General features: G+C 46.6%; 2 protein-coding genes across 2 annotated transcripts; both read left to right on the plus strand.

Moving 5' to 3' along the window:
- Positions 1-231: 231 nt before the first annotated feature.
- LOC106721364 lies at positions 232-5,647 on the plus strand. The gene is made up of 4 exons (XM_045679842.1): positions 232-654; positions 1,835-1,932; positions 2,211-3,129; positions 3,424-5,647. The coding sequence occupies exons 1-4, from the start codon at positions 427-429 to the stop codon at positions 4,465-4,467; spliced, it is 2,289 nt and encodes a 762-aa protein (XP_045535798.1). The 5' UTR covers positions 232-426; the 3' UTR covers positions 4,468-5,647.
- A 707-nt stretch (positions 5,648-6,354) lies between these two features.
- On the plus strand, positions 6,355-8,785 carry LOC106721396. The gene is made up of 4 exons (XM_014516320.2): positions 6,355-6,902; positions 7,584-7,787; positions 7,892-8,115; positions 8,589-8,785. Exons 2-4 carry the CDS (start codon positions 7,600-7,602, stop codon positions 8,747-8,749), a joined length of 573 nt encoding a protein of 190 aa, XP_014371806.1. The 5' UTR covers positions 6,355-6,902; positions 7,584-7,599; the 3' UTR covers positions 8,750-8,785.
- Positions 8,786-21,593: the final 12,808 nt, after the last annotated feature.

Below are 21,593 nucleotides of genomic sequence, written 5' to 3' on the forward strand. Positions count from 1 at the left end.
GGCTTGCAGATCAGCTCAATTTTATCTGTATAGTTAACATTTACGTTACGAGCTGTGAGTCACCAAGCAACTCACGCCTCGTCGGCTCAATAATTAAGTACCTTTAAGTACAATTTGTATATCATGATGAGCTGTCACCTGACCATTATTGTCAATAACTTATTGAGCTGCAGCTCAACGGTTCATGTCTATGTACTTTGAAATTTTGAACCGGTTCAGAGTAAACACGTCTAATGAATGCTGAGTTTGCTTGATCAGCTTGAGTTGAGCTTGACATTTTGTTTTGACAGACATATAGTATAAATGAAATACAATAATATACAGATTTTGTGACACAAAGACGGAATAATAGAAGCAAAAACTATCAAGTAAGAGTTCCAGTAAGCGGAATGAAGTGGCAAATTGAAGCTGGGTAGAAACAGGAGCATGGGCGGTGGTGTGAGAAGCAGCGCGAGGCTGAGCGGCAGCGCGGCGCGGGCGGAGCAGCACACCGCTGCTCGCAGCGCGACGGCTGACGCTGCAGCACGCGCCGCTGCAGCTGCTCGCCGCGCCCGAGCCGCAGAGCGCGCTCGCGAGGTGGAGGACAGCCCCCGCGTACTCCGGGAGAAGTGTCGCCGCCTAGCCCGTGCCGTCAAGGAAGCTAAACACCTCGTGGTTGGTTCTTCTCAATCATGTCTCTTGTTAAATATTGATGAAACATATTTGTTGTTTCAATGTCATCCCATCTCTGATTACTAACAATATTCATCTGAATTATATAGATTAATACACAAACATTTGGCTGTACACTTGCAAACATGCACTGCTTTGGCAGAAGTGATAACGCAGATTTTTTTTTGGTTGTTTTTCCCAAAATTTTGTGTGCCTGCCATGAGATAGATTTTTTTTTTTTTTTTATATAATTATCAAATGTACAATAAACTAAAGGCTGTCCTCTTTTAAATTCCACAAGGTTTATGTAGTTGACTATCGCCTCGTCACCCTTAATTCGGGTAAACTCCGCGACCCTCGCTGTGGATAAATATGAGCTGAAGACACAATCATTTATTACAAGAGTGGATAAAATAATGCAATATCATTATAAATTGGTTTTCACTTTTTTCCATTTCTATTATTAGCTTGCACATTGACTGTTTTATTTTATAATACACTAACTTTTGCTCTCAACTCCATTTGTGCGCAATTTAAAAAAATAATAATAAGTATCCTATGTGTTTTATCAGACTATGTTCTACATTTGTGCTAAATTTCATCATGGTCTGTTCAGCCATTCCGGAGATACCTTCCAACAAACATCCATCCATCCAAACATTTTCATTCATAATATTAGTAACATTTATTTATATGTATGTATATCTTGTAACTGAAAATAGACCCACTTTCTGTTGTCAACTTTTGCTTTTACAACCATTAGTCCTAATGCAACATGTCCACCACTATAATGTGTGGATACATTTTTGCACCCAAACATGGGTATCAAATGAAATCTGTCAACAATATAGCAGACTTACAAAATAATGATTAAAACTTGACTATTATCATACATTAGCATGTTAACATCCCAATTGAAATAATTACTGACTTATTTTTAATAATACTTGTTACCCAACTATCAAGAGAATAATGAACATCTAACACATGATGTAAGTATATATGTATCTATTAAAGTCCCAGTCAATTGCATTTTTGTTTTAAAGCAACAATCACTTGTGTCTAAGTTATTGTTGCAAGGCATGTAAGAATTTCAAATGATTATCTTCTTGCTGTCACCGAACACCACTGTATCTTACTGCAAATCCAACCTGTTTAGGTAATTGTTGTTTTGTTGTTGCAGGTGTACACGGGCGCGGGCATCAGCACGGCGGCCGACATCCCAGACTACCGCGGCCCGCACGGCGTCTGGACGCGGCTGCAGCGCGGCGAGACCGTCGGGTGAGTACCACTCCTCCGCCTCGCCTCCGCCTCGCCTCCGCCTCCCCTCCGCCTCGCCTCCGCCTCCCCTCCGCCTCCCCTCCGCCTCCAACACATACTCACCTCTACATTTTTTGTTCACCTCCATATGAGACACTGATGTTCAAATGTAAAGACAAAACAAGAGGCACTTTTTATTGTGTGTGATATTGATAACATCTATTTGTGGATGCTTGTCGGGTTCGTTAGCGCGCAAAACAGCGTATGTTGTGAAATGACGGAGGCGTGTCGTGTTGCAGACGGGTGGAGGTGGCGCGCGCGCAGCCGACCTTCACGCACATGGCGCTGACGGCGCTCTGGGCCAGCGGCGTGCTCAAGTTCGTCGTGTCGCAGAACTGCGACGGGCTGCACTTGCGCGCGGGCCTGCCTCGGCGCGCGCTCGCCGAGCTGCACGGCGACATGTTCGCCGAGCAGTGCGCGGCGTGCCGGCGCGTCTACCTGCGCACCTTCGACACCACGGAGCGCACGGCGCGCCACGCGCACGGCACGCGCCGCCTCTGTCACACGTGCGGCCGCGAGCTGCGCGACACCATCGTGCACTTCGGCGAGCGGGGCCGCGCCGCCTGGCCGCTCAACTGGGCGGGCGCGCTGCGGCACGCCGCCGCCGCGGACGTCGTGCTCTGCCTCGGCTCGAGCCTCAAGGTGCTGCGCCGCTACCCGCGCCTGTGGCGCATGCAGCGCGCGCCGCACGCCCGCCCCGCGCTCTACATAGTCAACCTGCAGTGGACGCCCAAGGACGCCGTGGCCGCGCTCAAGATCAACGCGCGCTGCGACGCGGTGATGGCGGCGGTGGCGCGCCGGCTGCGCCTGCGCGTGCCGCGCTACAGCCCGCGCCGCGACCCGCTGCTGGCGCACGGCGTTCCCCTCGCGCCGCTCGAGGCGCACACGGCGCGCCGCGCTCCGCTCTCGCCGCCCGCACTCGACGCCGACTCCGACTCCGACGCGTGCTACTCGCTCGAGTCTGCCTCCTGTTCCTCGCCCTCGCCCTCGACGTCGGAGGCGGAGGCGGAGGGCGAGGAGTCGGACGACAGCGTGCCGCTGTGCCGGCTGGCGGAGCGGCTGCGCGCGACGCGCCGACAGGACCCTTCCGCGGATCGGGAAACGCCCCAATCGCCCGCTAGGAAAAAATTCCTTGCGGATAGTTTCCGTTCATTCCAAGTACGGTTCTGTCGAGATTTAATTTAATTGAGAGTTAATTGCTTAAAAATTCATTTTTCATACCAGATTTTAGCGTTTGCGCAATCCGGTCTCCCGATCTTGCCGAGTTTAAATCGTTCCAATATTTATGATAGCCGATGTTCCGAAGCTGATGTAACGATCCCGCGGTTGTCGTTTAAATTGGTATCTCGTATACTTCATCAACGTTTGTCTCTTTAATCCTTTAGAAAACTCATCTCACTAGAAAAGGATCTGTACGAGCTTAATTATTAAAGTTGATATACGATGTTGCAGGTGAGCATGCGGTCGTGCGAGGCGACCATTCTGCTGCGCGCCGAGCACGCGCCCCCCGACCTGCCGCCCCCCGAGCCGCCGCCCCCCGCACCCCCCGCACCCCGCATTTCTCCGTCTCGATCTACCGTTGCCGATATTCATTGTCCTCCATCTCTAACTTGTATGACGAACGGCGCGTCTTCTCGCGATACTTTCTTCGAAATGCATACATCGGGTCGAGTGCCGGCGTCCTCCGCCTCCGCCACCGCCTCCAGTGCGGTGACCGGCGAGCTGCGCAGGTTCCGCATGCAGCGGCTCTCCGGACCTTCGCCCGCGCCGCCCACTCGCCCGCCCGACTGGAACTTCGGTACGGTAGCGGATTTCACCACGACCGTCAAGGAGGAAGACGACGCGAAGAGTTTCGCCAACGGAGGTTGGCCCTGCGGCTCCAAGCTGCGGCACCTGCTCGAGATAAAACCTTTCGACGAGGACGAGAAGAAAGCGTTTCATCTGCACGAGCGGCACGCTGCGGGTGCGGGGGGCGCGGCGGGCGCGGGGGGCGCGGACAGGAAGTGCAAGGTGCAGCTGCCGGCCGCGGACCGCTCGGACTGGAGCGATATTAAAAGTGAACCCGGCACTTGCAGCAGCTTACTGCCGCTCGCGGCCACCAGCGCCACCGGCTCGGCCTGCGCGGAGCGGCAGCGGCAGCGGGAGCGGGAGGAGATGGGCGCGGCGGAGGCGGAGGCGGCGGCGTTCATCCGGCGCGCGGTGCTCGTGTGCCGCGCCTCGCTCTACCCCGGCCTGCACACCATCCTGGGCGGAGCGCGCGGGGGCCGCGGGGCGCGCGTGTGCGCGTGGTGCGCGCGGCGGTACGGCTCGCGCCGCTGTCTGTGGTACGGCGCGCCGCCGGACGCGAGCGCGCTGCGCACGGCGAGGCGCGTGCGCGGCCGCCGCTATCTGTGCGCGTGCTGTCCGGAGCGCGCGCACTCGCCGCACGCGCCGCTGCCGGACGACGCGGGGTGGTACGGCAAGGGTTACCGCAAGGGCCGCCGCCGCCGCCGGTAGCTGAGTCGTCGCCGCGGCCTCGCTTCTCGCGACTTCCACAGATGTGTTTCGTGGACGTGAAAACTGTGTTCCCGTCATCTAATGAATACGGTGAAAATCCGAAAAAGTAGCTCAACAAAAGTGGGTACAAGGTACATGATACGTGTTCTCGTGCGCGGCGAGGTGATCATTTCAAATCGCGCGAAGATGACGCGAGTACATTTGTCACTTCCGGGCGTCTCCATTACGCGGCGACGAGAGACAATAAGTGATAAAGTGCAAAATGATGGTATTTGTCCATGAACGATCTCGATAGCCACTGCCAGTGTTAGCTTAGTGAATTACTTAGTACAACGGATTAGATTTTAAGTATTTATTTTGTATATGACGCGGGCCTCGTGCGCCCGAGACCGACTGTTAACTTCACACAATCGTGTTATTTAAGAAAAACGACATCGATCATTGACTTGGATATAGAAATATGCACTTTATTATTAAATTGTAAGATTGTGATTTCTAGAAGTCTCAAAAAGTGTACTAGTTACATTGAGCGGTGTTGCCAGCCTGTGAGTGAGCCACTATCAGTTATCTGCGGCAGATATCGGGCACACTTCCTGCTCCGGTCACATTGCGACGACTCTTACCTCTAATGTTTCAACATTATTTTGTCGTCGCTATATATGTTTGTTTGTATGGTTTGGCCTAATTTATGAATCTGTTGCCATGAAGATGTCGAGTGATGAATGTTTGAATGGCGATATACAGATGATCCTCGATGGATGGATAAAAAGTTTTGCTCGATGCGTCCAAAACAATTAGGTCAATAATTTATTTTTAGGTTTTATTTTAATTTGTAGAAAAATAAGTGTAAAAAAACAATTGCACCAAGACAAAATTGGAGAACGAAATAACATTTCAAGAACAAGTTATCATTGTAATCACAATATTTTAGACGCACGGACGATTTTCAGCCGAAAATCTGAAAAACAAAAAGTAAATCTTAGATCAATTAAAATCACCGAACATACTTTGGGCTTCAATGATGCTACTCAGGTCCTCTACCTCCACAAAGCTTTTGATCCGTTCATTAAGAATCCCCTGTCCAAGTACAATGTACGGCGCCTGATGAGCCGGGGTCACGCGGTCGAATTGATTCTAATGTAAATAAACCATTGAAACATTGCGACTTGTTTTATTTGAGCAGCCGAGAGCGAAGGCGAGCAATTTAATCAAAACATCCACAGTTGCATTCCGGCGTGACTACAGAGTTCGCTGGACAGGTCGCGTTTTAGGAATGACAGCTTTTGTTAAAAGTTAAAAGCACCAGTTGAAGTGACTGTTCCCTATCTCTATTATTAGTTAAAATTTCCAAAACCTCTACCGGGCCACTGACTTTTATAATCCGATAGACAGGCTAAGGGCCGTGGCATTTGTTGCCTATTTGACTTTCGCCATTTTGACGCTAGCGGTTGATAGCGCTAATGAGGATTCGAATGAAGAGAATACTTAAGTAAGCTCTATTATAAATGCAACAGTAACTGACTGTCTCACGCCAAAACTACTAAAATGATTTAAATTAATTGGTATACAGACAGGCTGGAGCCTGAGAAAGGACATAGGCTCCTTATTAACGCGAAAAGAGGTGAGAGTGAGAGTGAAAATTTGCATGGAAGTATCGTCGTTATTACAGTTAGAAGTTTGAAACTTGTTTTTTTTTTATTTTTTCAGATGTTAATTTTAAATAAATAAACATTACATTCAAAGTTTGTAAAACTTTAACATAAGGGGATGAAAAATTGAATGGGAATATGTAAGGTTTATGCGAATGTTTTATAATTTTACGAAACATTATTAAGTCATTAAATATGCTACCCGAAGACTGCATTTCACGCGGACGAAGTCTCGGGCACAGCTAGTAACAGATGAGGTACTTATTAAAGATTGACCGAGAATCAACACTCGAATCTAAAAATAGCGGTGGAGGCGGAGCGGATCCTGCCCGCTCACTCCCTCCTCGCGACCCCAACGCCTAACGCCAGTACAATTCACACGCGCTTGCGGCAAGTCGAGTCGACGTTGACCGAACATAGACACACCAACCTGCACCGCGCCCCCGCCTGCTGTAAACTTTTTGTTTTGTGTAAATCCTCGGGTATACAATTGAAGTGAGTGGTAGTGAATTCATCATACCTCTGCCGGATTTCCGCTGCTGGCCCGCTTTCAGCGCCGGTGCAGAGGCGGAAGCCTACGAGTTCTGACTGACAGATCTGACAGAAACTATTGACAACCGGTATTATTCTTTTCAAATATCTTGGCGGCCGAAGGTCATCGGCGCGCTGTGCAGTACCCGCTACTCCCCCCTACACATAAAATTGTGTTCTACGCAGCTACTAGCGCGAAGTTGAAAGCCGCTAAGATATCTGAAAACAGTGATATTACTTGTGATCTACACTCAAGTAAGTAACGTAGTAAATATACTATGACTACATTAATAAAAACTAAAGAAAGACACCTAACGTAACTGCTCGTTGTTCTGTGGTCTACACGCTATACCAGGGAGCACTTAGTACCAATAAATGATCAGGAGAAGGTAATTGTAAGTTTAGGTAACGTTTTTAACTTAATAACAAAATAAATAAACATAAATGACGATAAGGATCAGAACTTAATAACTTTGTATATTGATCCTTTATAACTATGCAACAGAAATTTTGAAAATTTGAGAATTCAATGAGACACGACACTTTACTTTAATAAGACTGGTTTTTTTTTTTTTTTTTTTTTTTTTTTTTTTTTTTTCACATAACTATTTAATACATAACAATACACTAGGAAACTTAAGAAAACTTTTGTACAAAACAAACTTGTTAAAACGTAAAGAAAAACACACACATGAAGGAATAATGAAAAATAAACAAAAGATAACTATTCGATACATTTTATCATAAAAATGTCACGGCGCAAATATGTGCCACTTCACTCGCTTCAACGTATAAATTATGTTCTCATTGATGGCGCCATCTACTAAAACTGATTTTCCCTTAAACATTTCACTTTGATGTCGTCTTGGTACAACTTATTTACAATTTATAATATATAGATACCTAAAATACTAGCGCGTGTTTTGCGTTAAGCAGAAGCTTATCGAGAGAAATGACGCGCGTGCGCGGCTCGTGGCGGCGCTGGGGTGCGGGCGCGCTGCTGCTGGCGGCGGCAGTTGCGCTATTTCCGCGCGTGTCGCAGCATTGGCGCATCTCCGCGGACTTCCCGCTCGTCTCGTCTCACCACCTCGCCCACTACCTCGCAGACTTCACCAACCATCCCAAACTCGACCCTGAAATGTCAGCCAAAATCTTTACACTCTTCATACTAATATTGTGCGATACGTATTTTCTAAATGGTAAGGAAAAACATTGATAAAATGTTGGTACCTATATGTATAAAGCGGAGCGTGGTCGGTGGAGGAGGAGGAGGGCAACTACACGTGGTGGCGTTATACGGTGCGCTACGAGTGCGGCGCGAGGTGCGCGGGTCGCGTGCGCGTCCAGCACGCGGCGGGCGCCGCCAGCGCGGCAAGTGTGCGGCACGGCACCGCCGCCGAACACGACCTGCGCGTGCTGGACTCGCGCTGTACGCATCTGCCGCTGCTACCATGGCCTTGGTTTTGTGGTATTTTTTTTTTTTTTTTTTTTTTTTTTTTTTTTTAATTATTATTATATTATCAACCCCCCTTTGCACGAGTAAGCAGCCAACTAAATTCGCCGAAATAGCGAAGTGACCGCTGTACATAGACATCCACCAATGCAAATGATCTATCGTTAATCGACGGAGGAGAGGGACGCAGGGGGCAATTCCACGTCTCTTTCCCATCCTTTACTTATATGAAAAGGGTGGAAAGGTAAAGATGACTCAAATTAAGCTTCCAGCACGCACCCTCATCAGACGAAACGCGGAATTACTTCCGCTTACGTCTGTCTTCTGTATAATCGTGGTATCACACCTGGTGAGCCGACCAAACCGTGCTACAGATGGCATCTACCACTGTTATTTGAGTTGTGTTTTGAAAATTATATTATGTAACAAATGGTTTGGACACTTCCACGACCAGAGAAAAGTGTAACTCGTTGCATGTGGAATTTCAGAGGAAACCGAATTCGAGATGAGGATAGAGCAGGTGGGGAGCGGGGCGCGGCTGCTGGAGAACGCGCGCGGCGCCTGCAGCGTGCCACTTGCACTGGCAGGTCGCTGCAATATGCGCGAGCGGAGGGCCTCCACACTCGCCGCTTTGCGAAGCGCGCTGTAGTTCACTGAACGGCAAAAGTTAAAAGATTTGTAATTAAAGAAATCGAAAATAAATAAAATAAATTGATTATTGTAGTTTACTTTATATCAATACCACGTTCCCTTTCGCTCGTCAGAGCAGCCGAGGCCAATATAGCGCGGCGTCTATAGTTCCATCAGCTGACCGTGTAGTGTATAGACTATTACTCATTTGTGCCAGTGCTCCACGCTAATTTGATTAGGCACAGTATGGCGTCGTTTAATCTATTCGCATTGTTTACGTTGACTCGCTCCTCGCCGTCGTCGGTCGTCCAGTAGGTAGGTAGGTAGGTAGGTAGGTAGGTAGGTAGGTAGGTAGGTAGGTAGGTAGGTAGGTAGGTAGGTAGGTAGGTAGGTAGGTAGGTAGGTAGGTAGGTAGGTAGGTAGGTAGGTAGGTAGGTAGGTAGGTAGGTAGGTAGGTAGGTAGGTAGGTAGGTAGGTAGGTAGGTAGGTAGGTAGGTAGGTAGGTAGGTAGGTAGGTAGGTAGGTAGGTAGGTAGGTAGGTAGGTAGGTAGGTAGGTAGGTAGGTAGGTAGGTAGGTAGGTAGGTAGGTAGGTAGGTAGGTAGGTAGGTAGGTAGGTAGGTAGGTAGGTAGGTAGGTAGGTAGGTAGGTAGGTAGGTAGGTAGGTAGGTAGGTAGGTAGGTAGGTAGGTAGGTAGGTAGGTAGGTAGGTAGGTAGGTAGGTAGGTAGGTAGGTAGGTAGGTAGGTAGGTAGGTAGGTAGGTAGGTAGGTAGGTAGGTAGGTAGGTAGGTAGGTAGGTAGGTAGGTAGGTAGGTAGGTAGGTAGGTAGGTAGGTAGGTAGGTAGGTAGGTAGGTAGGTAGGTAGGTAGGTAGGTAGGTAGGTAGGTAGGTAGGTAGGTAGGTAGGTAGGTAGGTAGGTAGGTAGGTAGGTAGGTAGGTAGGTAGGTAGGTAGGTAGGTAGGTAGGTAGGTAGGTAGGTAGGTAGGTAGGTAGGTAGGTAGGTAGGTAGGTAGGTAGGTAGGTAGGTAGGTAGGTAGGTAGGTAGGTAGGTAGGTAGGTAGGTAGGTAGGTAGGTAGGTAGGTAGGTAGGTAGGTAGGTAGGTAGGTAGGTAGGTAGGTAGGTAGGTAGGTAGGTAGGTAGGTAGGTAGGTAGGTAGGTAGGTAGGTAGGTAGGTAGGTAGGTAGGTAGGTAGGTAGGTAGGTAGGTAGGTAGGTAGGTAGGTAGGTAGGTAGGTAGGTAGGTAGGTAGGTAGGTAGGTAGGTAGGTAGGTAGGTAGGTAGGTAGGTAGGTAGGTAGGTAGGTAGGTAGGTAGGTAGGTAGGTAGGTAGGTAGGTAGGTAGGTAGGTAGGTAGGTAGGTAGGTAGGTAGGTAGGTAGGTAGGTAGGTAGGTAGGTAGGTAGGTAGGTAGGTAGGTAGGTAGGTAGGTAGGTAGGTAGGTAGGTAGGTAGGTAGGTAGGTAGGTAGGTAGGTAGGTAGGTAGGTAGGTAGGTAGGTAGGTAGGTAGGTAGGTAGGTAGGTAGGTAGGTAGGTAGGTAGGTAGGTAGGTAGGTAGGTAGGTAGGTAGGTAGGTAGGTAGGTAGGTAGGTAGGTAGGTAGGTAGGTAGGTAGGTAGGTAGGTAGGTAGGTAGGTAGGTAGGTAGGTAGGTAGGTAGGTAGGTAGGTAGGTAGGTAGGTAGGTAGGTAGGTAGGTAGGTAGGTAGGTAGGTAGGTAGGTAGGTAGGTAGGTAGGTAGGTAGGTAGGTAGGTAGGTAGGTAGGTAGGTAGGTAGGTAGGTAGGTAGGTAGGTAGGTAGGTAGGTAGGTAGGTAGGTAGGTAGGTAGGTAGGTAGGTAGGTAGGTAGGTAGGTAGGTAGGTAGGTAGGTAGGTAGGTAGGTAGGTAGGTAGGTAGGTAGGTAGGTAGGTAGGTAGGTAGGTAGGTAGGTAGGTAGGTAGGTAGGTAGGTAGGTAGGTAGGTAGGTAGGTAGGTAGGTAGGTAGGTAGGTAGGTAGGTAGGTAGGTAGGTAGGTAGGTAGGTAGGTAGGTAGGTAGGTAGGTAGGTAGGTAGGTAGGTAGGTAGGTAGGTAGGTAGGTAGGTAGGTTTTTTTTTTTTTTTTTTTTTTTTTTTTTTTTTTTTTTGATTTTCCACCCGAGAGTACACCCTCCCGGGTGGGAGTATATTGTCATGTTCCACAAAATTTTATACATGGTCTTACACATTAAATTATATAAAACATTGTTCGCGTGGTCCAGACAGCAGTCTTCCTTAGCGATTTGATACTATTGTCTGACTGCTGCCTGGACACAGTGCTCATAATAAAGACTAACTTAAAATTAAACCTAAAGCTAGACTATTATAGAAAAATTTTATACAACAAAATAAAACATATAAATGGATATGACATATGTGTAAATGTAATGAACAAGAAGGGTCAATTTGAGTCTTAAGGGTTGGGATTGTTGAATGCTTTTAAATGGTCGACTATATATGTGATGAATTTAGTGAAAGAATCAAGGGCAGATTTCTTAGACAGGAGTTCGGGCAGGGAGTATGGAGACACCTTGAGGCACCTACAAAGGAGCTTGTGGTCTAATCTATAATTTTGAAAGCGTGGGCAGTCCTTAATTAAGTGATCAAAAGTTTGTGCAGTGGTATCATCACAGGGGCACGCTTCGTTATCTGCGATTTTGAATCTGTAGAGGTATGACTTGTGAAAGCCGTGCCCTGTGAGATACTGCGTGAATTGAAAAGATGTCTTAGCAGCAGACCATAGATTGTCAACGCTGTCTAAAGTGGGGAGCAAAGAACGTGTGTGACTCCCTTGAGGCGCGCTCTGGTATCTCCTCTCCCAAGACTGACGATGACGAAGACGTATTTGTTGCTTGATGTGTGAAAGGGGGAAGTAGGCATAATCGGGGCTTCTATGTAATGTGGCTGCTGAGTTGGCTAAGGAGTCTGCGGTTTCGTTGCCAGTTATACCAATGTGGCTTTTGACCCATAAAATTTTGATTTCCCCTATATCTCTGTGTGAGTGTATAATGTAATGAATTTTAGTGACTAGTGGATGGGTGTTACTCCTATTGTGAATGGCCTGTATGGATGAGAGAGAGTCGGAAAAGATATATGTGCTTGTGAATTTTTTATTGCGTGCCCAGTTGCATGCTTCTGCGATGGCAAAAAGCTCTGCTTGGAAAACTGTGCAAGTGTGGTGGAGTTTGTATTTTTTGGGTGTGGATCTATTGGTATGTGGGTCCCAGCATACAAATGCTGCACCTACCGCCCCGTCCTCCTGTTTGCTGCCGTCAGTGTAAATTTGACAGGCGTGTGGGGGGCAAATTTGGACGATTTCCTCCTGGTTGCTTAGTTTACTGATTTCAGTATTTATTCTGAGTGCAGGGTGAAGAAGCTTGCCTGGTGGGGTAGGACGTTCTAAGGGGATATTGTTGGGTATGATGGGGGATGCACCTGTGAGTCGGGTGGTTTCTATAGCATGTTGTTCTAAAATTTTTAGGTCAAAAGGAGTGAACTGAGCGAGCGCTAGCGCTGCGGTTGTGGAGACAGTGCGGAATGCCTTGATCGCTTTAATTGCAAAGCCTCGTTGTAATCTCTGTAGGTCATTTTTTATATATAGTTTATGGGCAATGTGTCCCCAAATACCCGCCGCGTAAGTGATTATAGGTGTTATTACTTGATTGTGGATGGTCCTGATGTTCTCTGGATGTGCGCCCCAAGTGGGTCTTGTGTAAAGGCAAAGTTTATTGAAAATTCGACTCGCTTTATTTATAATGAAATGCACATGGCTGGTAAACGTCAAATTCTCGTCTATTATTAAGCCTAAATATTTAATTTCTTTATCAAAAATGAGGTTGTGATTGTCTATTTTAATAATGGCTCTTTTACATCTGGGTGTGAATGAAATTACTTTAGTTTTAGATGGGCCGAACTCCAGTTTAACGCTCCTTCCCCATTTAACTATTGTGTCTAAGGCGCTGTTTGTATGGTGTTCTATCTCTTCGACGTTTTTTGCGGTAATCGTGAGGAAGACGTCATCAGCAAACGCCTGTATATGACATCCTGGGGGGAGGGGTAGATCGAGAAGTTCATCTAGGATTATATTCCAAAGGATGGGTCCACAGGTTGAGCCTTGGACGCATCCCTTGGTCATGCTTTTGGTGACTCGTGCTCCAGCATGCTCCATAGTGACTTTACGATTCTGTGTGTAACTTTGGATGAGTTCAAAAATGTTTCTAGGGCAGTTAAGTAATCTGAGACGATGAAAGAGTGCCGGCCACCAGGCATTGTCAAACGCTGCTTTAATATCTAGAGAGACCGCTATTACAAGACGTTTCTCTGATTTGGCAGTTTTAATTATATCCAATGCGCTGTGTATGGCTGATATTGTGTTGGTCTGCTCTTTAAATCCGAATTGTCTCGTGTTGAGTTTATCATTTTTGTAAGCTATGTATGTGACTCGTTTGATGAATAATTTTTCAAGAAGTTTTCCGAAAACAGGGAGGAGCCCGATAGGTCTGAATGAAGTTAGTTGGGTGTTGTCTGGTTTACCATGTTTGGGGACGATTTTGACGTAAGCCTCCTTCCACTGCCTAGGGAAATGTCGAGCTTCGAGGCATTTATTAAAAATATCCGTGATGAGTTGGGGATAGTCAGACGCGAATTGGTAGCAGATGTCAGCAGTCAGTCCGTCTAGTCCTGGTGCTTTTTTGGGGTCCATCTGTTTTAGATACTCAAGCATTTCCTCCTTGGAAAATGGGATGTCGTCAGGGGTATTGGGGCTGTCTTTTTCGTGAGAACGGAGATTGTGGTGGGAGGGTTCTGTGTCTGGGCCATCATCTGGGTAGAAGTGATGCAGTAATGCCGTCGCAGTCTCGTGAGCATCCTTAGTGAAGGTGTTGCCTATTTTAAGTGTGGTGGGGGGGCGACGCGGAGCGGTGTCCTTAAGAAGACGATTAGTGAGAGACCATACGTTCTCTTTGTTCTGGAGTTGGCAAAATTCTCTGAAGTTTTTAGTACTTTCGGAGCGCAGATTTCGTGAATACTGGTACTTAAGAAGTTGTTGTTGAGCCGCCAAGTCTGCGATGGGTTGATTTAGGGATTTAGCTCGATGGATCTGGTGGTGTAGTTGTATAATGGATCTTTTCTGCTCCTCTAAGGACGGTGACCACCATGGGGGCTTTGTTTTACCCTGGCCTTTTCCCTTGACAGGCATGGAGTCAGTACAAGCAGAGCGTATAATGTTAGTGACATCATCAATAAGTGACTCTAACTGTTCAGAACTAAGAGCCGAGATGTCGCGATCCAGGATGTCAGTGTTGGTCATGCGGAGGTGAATGGAGTCTTTAAATAGGGGCCAGTTAGCTTTACTGCTATTGAATAGGAATGTAGAATTGTTGGTAGTTCCAACGGTTCTGTTACATAAATCAAGTGAAAAGTCTATTGCATTGTGTTGGGAGGAGGGGCAAGCCTCTAGGTTGACTTGCCAGCCAAGAATGTGGTCATAAATAGAGGCTGAGGAGAGGGTAAGGTCAATAATAGATGAGCGATATCTATCATGTGTCACTGTTTCAAAGGTTGGTGTTTTTCCCCGATTGCAGACAACCATGTCATTTCCGTTGGCTATCTCAATAATTTCGTGACCCCTAGCATTTGTCCGTGCACTTCCCCAGGTGGAGTGCCAACCATTAAAGTCCCCCCCTACTATACGATGTGATTTGTCCTTGGCCTTGAGAAAGTCATCTAAACGCTCTAGTGTGTTATATTGATCGTTATCAGGTTCAACGTAGACCGAGGTGAAGTAAACACTACGATGTCCCAGGCATATATGGACAACGCTCAAGTTGGGAGATGAGTGTTCGCTATCACCCATTACATCGCCTAACAGTGGTTTGGTAAATATGCAGGCCTTGACATTGTTGTTGCTAGAACCTGGAAACTGGAAGATGTTTAAACCGCGTATAGGTTGGACTTCCCTGCCAGTACCTAGGTATGGTTCAGAGATAAGCGCGATTTGGTGATTACTAGCCATAAAGTACACAAGGAATTCGTGTGTGCTGTTGCGAGATCTGTCTAAGTTACACTGTATAATTTTTATGTTTCTAACTGGAACCATAGTCGATACGTGAAGTTATTTTGGCTTTCATAGAACGTAATATTGGACATCGTGAGTCTGTGGCCTTGTGTTTAGTGTCATTATTAGAATTAAATTTTGCGTTATGGGCCTTACAATTGTAGCAGGTGGGGGCTCCCTTCTTTATACCGGTGGAGCAGGAGTCTATGGGGTGACCGGTCTCGGCGCAGAAGGTACAAGGGCTTTCCTCTGAGGGGCACCTAGCCTTGGTATGTCCAAATTGTAAGCACTTATAGCATTGAAGGAAAGGTGAGAAATCTTGAGCGTGCACCCGCTGATGGTCTACACAGAGGCGGCCGCATATAGGTAGGTAGGTAGGTAGGTAGGTAGGTAGGTAGGTAGGTAGGTAGGTAGGTAGGTAGGTAGGTAGGTAGGTAGGTAGGTAGGTAGGTAGGTAGGTAGGTAGGTAGGTAGGTAGGTAGGTAGGTAGGTAGGTAGGTAGGTAGGTAGGTAGGTAGGTAGGTAGGTAGGTAGGTAGGTAGGTAGGTAGGTAGGTAGGTAGGTAGGTAGGTAGGTAGGTAGGTAGGTAGGTAGGTAGGTAGGTAGGTAGGTAGGTAGGTAGGTAGGTAGGTAGGTAGGTAGGTAGGTAGGTAGGTAGGTAGGTAGGTAGGTAGGTAGGTAGGTAGGTAGGTAGGTAGGTAGGTAGGTAGGTAGGTAGGTAGGTAGGTAGGTAGGTAGGTAGGTAGGTAGGTAGGTAGGTAGGTAGGTAGGTAGGTAGGTAGGTAGGTAGGTAGGTAGGTAGGTAGGTAGGTAGGTAGGTAGGTAGGTAGGTAGGTAGGTAGGTAGGTAGGTAGGTAGGTAGGTAGGTAGGTAGGTAGGTAGGTAGGTAGGTAGGTAGGTAGGTAGGTAGGTAGGTAGGTAGGTAGGTAGGTAGGTAGGTAGGTAGGTTTTTTTTTTTTTTTTTTTTTTTTTTTTTTTTTTTTTTTTTTTTTGATTTTCCACCCGAGAGTACACCCTCCCGGGTGGGAGTATATTGTCATGTTCCACAAAATTTTATACATGATCTTACACATTAAATTATATAACATTGTTCGCGTGGTCCAGACAGCAATCTTCCTTAGCGATTTGATACTATTGTCTGACTGCTGCCTGGACACAGTGCTCATAATAAAGACTAACTTAAAATTAAACCTAAAGCTAGACTATTATAGAATAATTTTATACAACAAAATAAAACATATAAATGGATATGACACATGTGTAAATGTAATGAACAAGAAGGGTCAATTTGAGTCTTAAGGGTTGGGATTGTTGAACGCTTTTAAATGGTCAACTATATATGTGATGAATTTAGTGAAAGAATCAAGGGCAGATCTCTTAGACAGGAGTTCGGACAAGGAGTATGGTGACACCTTGAGGCACCTGCAAAGGAGCTTGTGGTCTAATCTATAATTTTGAAAGCGTGGGCAGTCCTTAATTAAATGATCAAGAGTTTGTGCAGTAGTATCATCACAGGGGCACGCTTCGTTATCTGTGATTTTGAATCTGTAGAGGTATGACTTGTGAAAGCCGTGCCCTGTGAGATACTGCGTGAATTGAAAAGATGTCTTAGCAGCAGACCATAGATTGTCAACGCTGTCTAAAGTGGGGAGCAAAGTACGTGAGTAACTCCCTTGAGGCGCGCTCTGATATCTCATCTCCCAAGACTGACGATGACGAAGACGTATTTGTTGTTTGATGTATGAAAGAGGGAAGTAGGCATAATCGGGGCTTCTGTGTAATGTGGCTGCTGAGTTGGCTAAAGAATCTGCGGTCTCGTTTCCAGTAATACCAATGTGGCTTTTGACCCATAAAATTTTGATTTCCCCTATATCTCTGTGTGAGTGTATAATGTAATGAATTTTGGTGACGAGTGGATGGGTGCTACTCCTATTGTGAATGGCCTGTATGGATGAGAGAGAATCAGTAAAGATATATGTGTATGTGAATTTTTTATTATGTGCCCAATTGCATGCTTCTGAAATAGCAAAAAGTTCTGCCTGGAAAACTGTGCAAGTGTGGTGGAGTTTGTATTTTTTGGGTGTGGATCTATTGGTATGTGGGTCCCAGCATACAAATGCTGCACCTACCGCCCCGTCCTCTTGTTTGCTGCCGTCAGTGTAAATTTGACAGGCGTGTGGGGGGCAAATTTGGTCGATTTCCTCCTGGTTGCTTAGTTTACTGATTTCAGTATTTATTCTGAGTGCAGGGTGAAGAAGCTTGCCTGGTGGGGTAGGACGTTCTAAGGGGATATTGTTGGGTATAATGGGGGATGCACCTGTGAGTCGGGTGGTTTCTATAGCATGTTGTTCTAAAATTTTTAGGTCAAAAGGAGTGAACTGAGCGAGCGCTAGCGCTGCGGTTGTGGAGACAGTGCGGAATGCCTTGATCGCTTTAATTGCAAAGCCTCGTTGTAATCTCTGTAGGTCATTTTTTATATATAGTTTATGGGCAATGTGTCCCCAAATACCCGCCGCGTAAGTGATTATAGGTGTTATTACTTGATTGTGGATGGTCCTGATGTTCTCTGGATGTGCGCCCCAAGTGGGTCTTGTGTAAAGGCAAAGTTTATTGAAAATTCGACTCGCTTTATTTATAATGAAATGCACATGGCTGGTAAACGTCAAATTCTCGTCTATTATTAAGCCTAAATATTTAATTTCTTTATCAAAAATGAGGTTGTGATTGTCTATTTTAATAATGGCTCTTTTAGATCTGGGTGTGAATGAAATTACTTTAGTTTTAGATGGGCCGAACTCAAGTTTAACGCTCCTTCCCCATTTAACTATTGTGTCTAAGGCGCTGTTTGTATGGTGTTCTATCTCTTCGACGTTTTTTGCGGTAATCGTGAGGAAGACGTCATCAGCAAACGCCTGTATATGACATCCTGGGGGGAGGGGTAGATCGAGAAGTTCATCTAGGATTATATTCCAAAGGATGGGTCCACAGGTTGAGCCTTGGACGCATCCCTTGGTCATGCTTTTGGTGACTCGTGCTCCAGCATGCTCCATAGTGACTTTACGATTCTGTGTGTAACTTTGGATGAGTTCAAAAATGTTTCTAGGGCAGTTAAGTAATCTGAGACGATGAAAGAGTGCCGGCCACCAGGCATTGTCAAACGCTGCTTTAATATCTAGAGAGACCGCTATTACAAGACGTTTCTCTGATTTGGCAGTTTTAATTATATCCAATGCGCTGTGTATGGCTGATATTGTGTTGGTCTGCTCTTTAAATCCGAATTGTCTCGTGTTGAGTTTATCATTTTTGTAAGCTATGTATGTGACTCGTTTTATGAATAATTTTTCAAGAAGTTTTCCGAAAACAGGGAGGAGCCCGATAGGTCTGAATGAAGTTAGTTGGGTGTTGTCTGCTTTACCATGTTTGGGGACGATTTTGACGTAAGCCTCCTTCCACTGCCTAGGGAAATGTCGAGCTTCGAGGCATTTATTAAAAATATCCGTGATGAGTTGGGGATAGTCAGACGCGAATTGGTAGCAGATGTCAGCAGTCAGTCCGTCTAGTCCTGGTGCTTTTTTGGGGTCCATCTGTTTTAGATACTCAAGCATTTCCTCCTTGGAAAATGGGATGTCGTCAGGGGTATTGGGGCTGTCTTTTTCGTGAGAACGGAGATTGTGGTGGGAGGGTTCTGTGTCTGGGCCATCATCTGGGTAGAAGTGATGCAGTAATGCCGTCGCAGTCTCGTGAGCACCCTTAGTGAAGGTGTTGCCTATTTTAAGTGTGGTGGGGGGGCGACGCGGAGCGGTGTCCTTAAGAAGACGATTAGTGAGAGACCATACGTTCTCTTTGTTCTGGAGTTGGCAAAATTCTCTGAAGTTTTTAGTACTTTCGGAGCGCAGATTTCGTGAATACTGGTACTTAAGAAGTTGTTGTTGAGCCGCCAAGTCTGCGATGGGTTGATTTAGGGATTTAGCTCGATGGATCTGGTGGTGTAGTTGTATAATGGATCTTTTCTGCTCCTCTAAGGACGGTGACCACCATGGGGGCTTTGTTTTACCCTGGCCTTTTCCCTTGACAGGCATGGAGTCAGTACAAGCAGAGCGTATAATGTTAGTGACATCATCAATAAGTGACTCTAACTGTTCAGAACTAAGAGCCGAGATGTCGCGATCCAGGATGTCAGTGTTGGTCATGCGGAGGTGAATGGAGTCTTTAAATAGGGGCCAGTTAGCTTTACTGCTGTTGAATAAGAATGTAGAATTGTTGGTAGTTCCAACGGTTCTGTTACATAAATCAAGTGAAAAGTCTATTGCATTGTGTTGGGAGGAGGGGCAAGCCTCTAGGTTGACTTGCCAGTTATGAATGTGGTCATAGATAGAGGCTGAGGAGAGAGTAAGATCAATAATCGATGAGCGATATCTATCATGTGTCACCGTTTCAAAGGTTGGTGTTTTTCCCCGATTGCAGACAACCATGTCATTTCCGTTGGCTATCTCAATAATTTCGTGACCCCTAGCATTTGTCCGTGCACTTCCCCAGGTGGAGTGCCAACCATTAAAGTCCCCCCCTACTATACGATGTGATTTGTCCTTGGCCTTGAGAAAGTCATCTAAACGCTCTAGTGTGTTATATTGATCGTTATCAGGTTCAACGTAGACCGAGGCGATGTAAACACTACGATGTCCCAGGCATATATGGACAACGCTCAAGTTAGGAGATGAGTGTTCGCTATCACCCATTACATCACCTAACAGTGGTTTGGTAAATATGCATGCCTTGACATTGTTGTTGCTAGAACCTGGAAACTGAAAGATGTTTAAACCGCGTATAGGTTTGACTTCCCTGCCAGTACCTAGGTATGGTTCAGAGATAAGCGCGATTTGGTGATTACTAGCCATAAAGTACACAAGGAATTCGTGTGTGCTGTTGCGAGATCTGTCTAAGTTACACTGTATAATTTTTATGTTTCTAACTGGAACCATAGTCGATACGTGAAGTTATTTTGGCTTTCATGGAACGTAGTATTGGGCATCGTGAGTCTGTGGCCTTGTGTTTAGTGTCATTATTAGAATTAAATTTTGCGTTATGGGCCTTACAATTGTAGCAGGTGGGGGCTCCCTTCTTTATACTGGTGGAGCAGGAGTCTATGGGGTGACCGGTCTCGGCGCAGAAGGTACAAGGGCTTTTCTCTGAGGGGCACCTAGCCTTGGTATGTCCAAATTGTAAGCACTTATAGCATTGAAGGAAAGGTGAGAAATCTTGAACGTGCACACGTTGGTGGTCTACACAGAGGCGGCCGCAGGTGAGGATTTGGCGCCACACTCTGGGGTGAGCTAAAAGAACCGCATTGTATAAGTTGGGGTTGCGGTTATTTCTTTTAAATCGGAGTTTAAGGTCGTCCTCGCTGCTGATAAGAGCGGCAACTTCCTCATTTTGATTTTTAATAATTTCGACTAGCTCGTGTGAGGGGGTGTCAACGGATATACCCTTCAGGATGCACATTGGTTTCAGGCATCGAGCCGGCTCCGCTTTCACCTCTGCGCACCCCTCCAGGCGCCTCAATGTGTCGTCGCGTTGGGTTACAGAGTTGAACTCTACTCTTAATTTGTTGTTGGAAATCGCGCGTATACATGCTGGGGCATAACTATGCTGTTTAAATGATGCCTGTTTTTTGAATGCTGTCACGACTTCCTGACGTGTTTTGGAGGGTTGTACAGTACTGATTATAAGTGCCGGCTTGCTTGTAGGAAGGATCGGTGTTGGTAGGTAGGTAGGTAGGTAGGTAGGTAGGTAGGTAGGTAGGTAGGTAGGTAGGTAGGTAGGTAGGTAGGTAGGTAGGTAGGTAGGTAGGTAGGTAGGTAGGTAGGTAGGTAGGTAGGTAGGTAGGTAGGTAGGTAGGTAGGTAGGTAGGTAGGTAGGTAGGTAGGTAGGTAGGTAGGTAGGTAGGTAGGTAGGTAGGTAGGTAGGTAGGTAGGTAGGTAGGTAGGTAGGTAGGTAGGTAGGTAGGTAGGTAGGTAGGTAGGTAGGTAGGTAGGTAGGTAGGTAGGTAGGTAGGTAGGTAGGTAGGTAGGTAGGTAGGTAGGTAGGTAGGTAGGTAGGTAGGTAGGTAGGTAGGTAGGTAGGTAGGTAGGTAGGTAGGTAGGTAGGTAGGTAGGTAGGTAGGTAGGTAGGTAGGTAGGTAGGTAGGTAGGTAGGTAGGTAGGTAGGTAGGTAGGTAGGTAGGTAGGTAGGTAGGTAGGTAGGTAGGTAGGTAGGTAGGTAGGTAGGTAGGTAGGTAGGTAGGTAGGTAGGTAGGTAGGTAGGTAGGTAGGTAGGTAGGTAGGTAGGTAGGTAGGTAGGTAGGTAGGTAGGTAGGTAGGTAGGTAGGTAGGTAGGTAGGTAGGTAGGTAGGTAGGTAGGTAGGTAGGTAGGTAGGTAGGTAGGTAGGTAGGTAGGTAGGTAGGTAGGTAGGTAGGTAGGTAGGTAGGTAGGTAGGTAGGTAGGTAGGTAGGTAGGTAGGTAGGTAGGTAGGTAGGTAGGTAGGTAGGTAGGTAGGTAGGTAGGTAGGTAGGTAGGTAGGTAGGTAGGTAGGTAGGTAGGTAGGTAGGTAGGTAGGTAGGTAGGTAGGTAGGTAGGTAGGTAGGTAGGTAGGTAGGTAGGTAGGTAGGTAGGTAGGTAGGTAGGTAGGTAGGTAGGTAGGTAGGTAGGTAGGTAGGTAGGTAGGTAGGTAGGTAGGTAGGTAGGTAGGTAGGTAGGTAGGTAGGTAGGTAGGTAGGTAGGTAGGTAGGTAGGTAGGTAGGTAGGTAGGTAGGTAGGTAGGTAGGTA

This window comes from Papilio machaon, chromosome 10 (assembly GCF_912999745.1).
Source record: "Papilio machaon chromosome 10, ilPapMach1.1, whole genome shotgun sequence".
NCBI lineage: Eukaryota > Metazoa > Arthropoda > Insecta > Lepidoptera > Papilionidae > Papilio > Papilio machaon.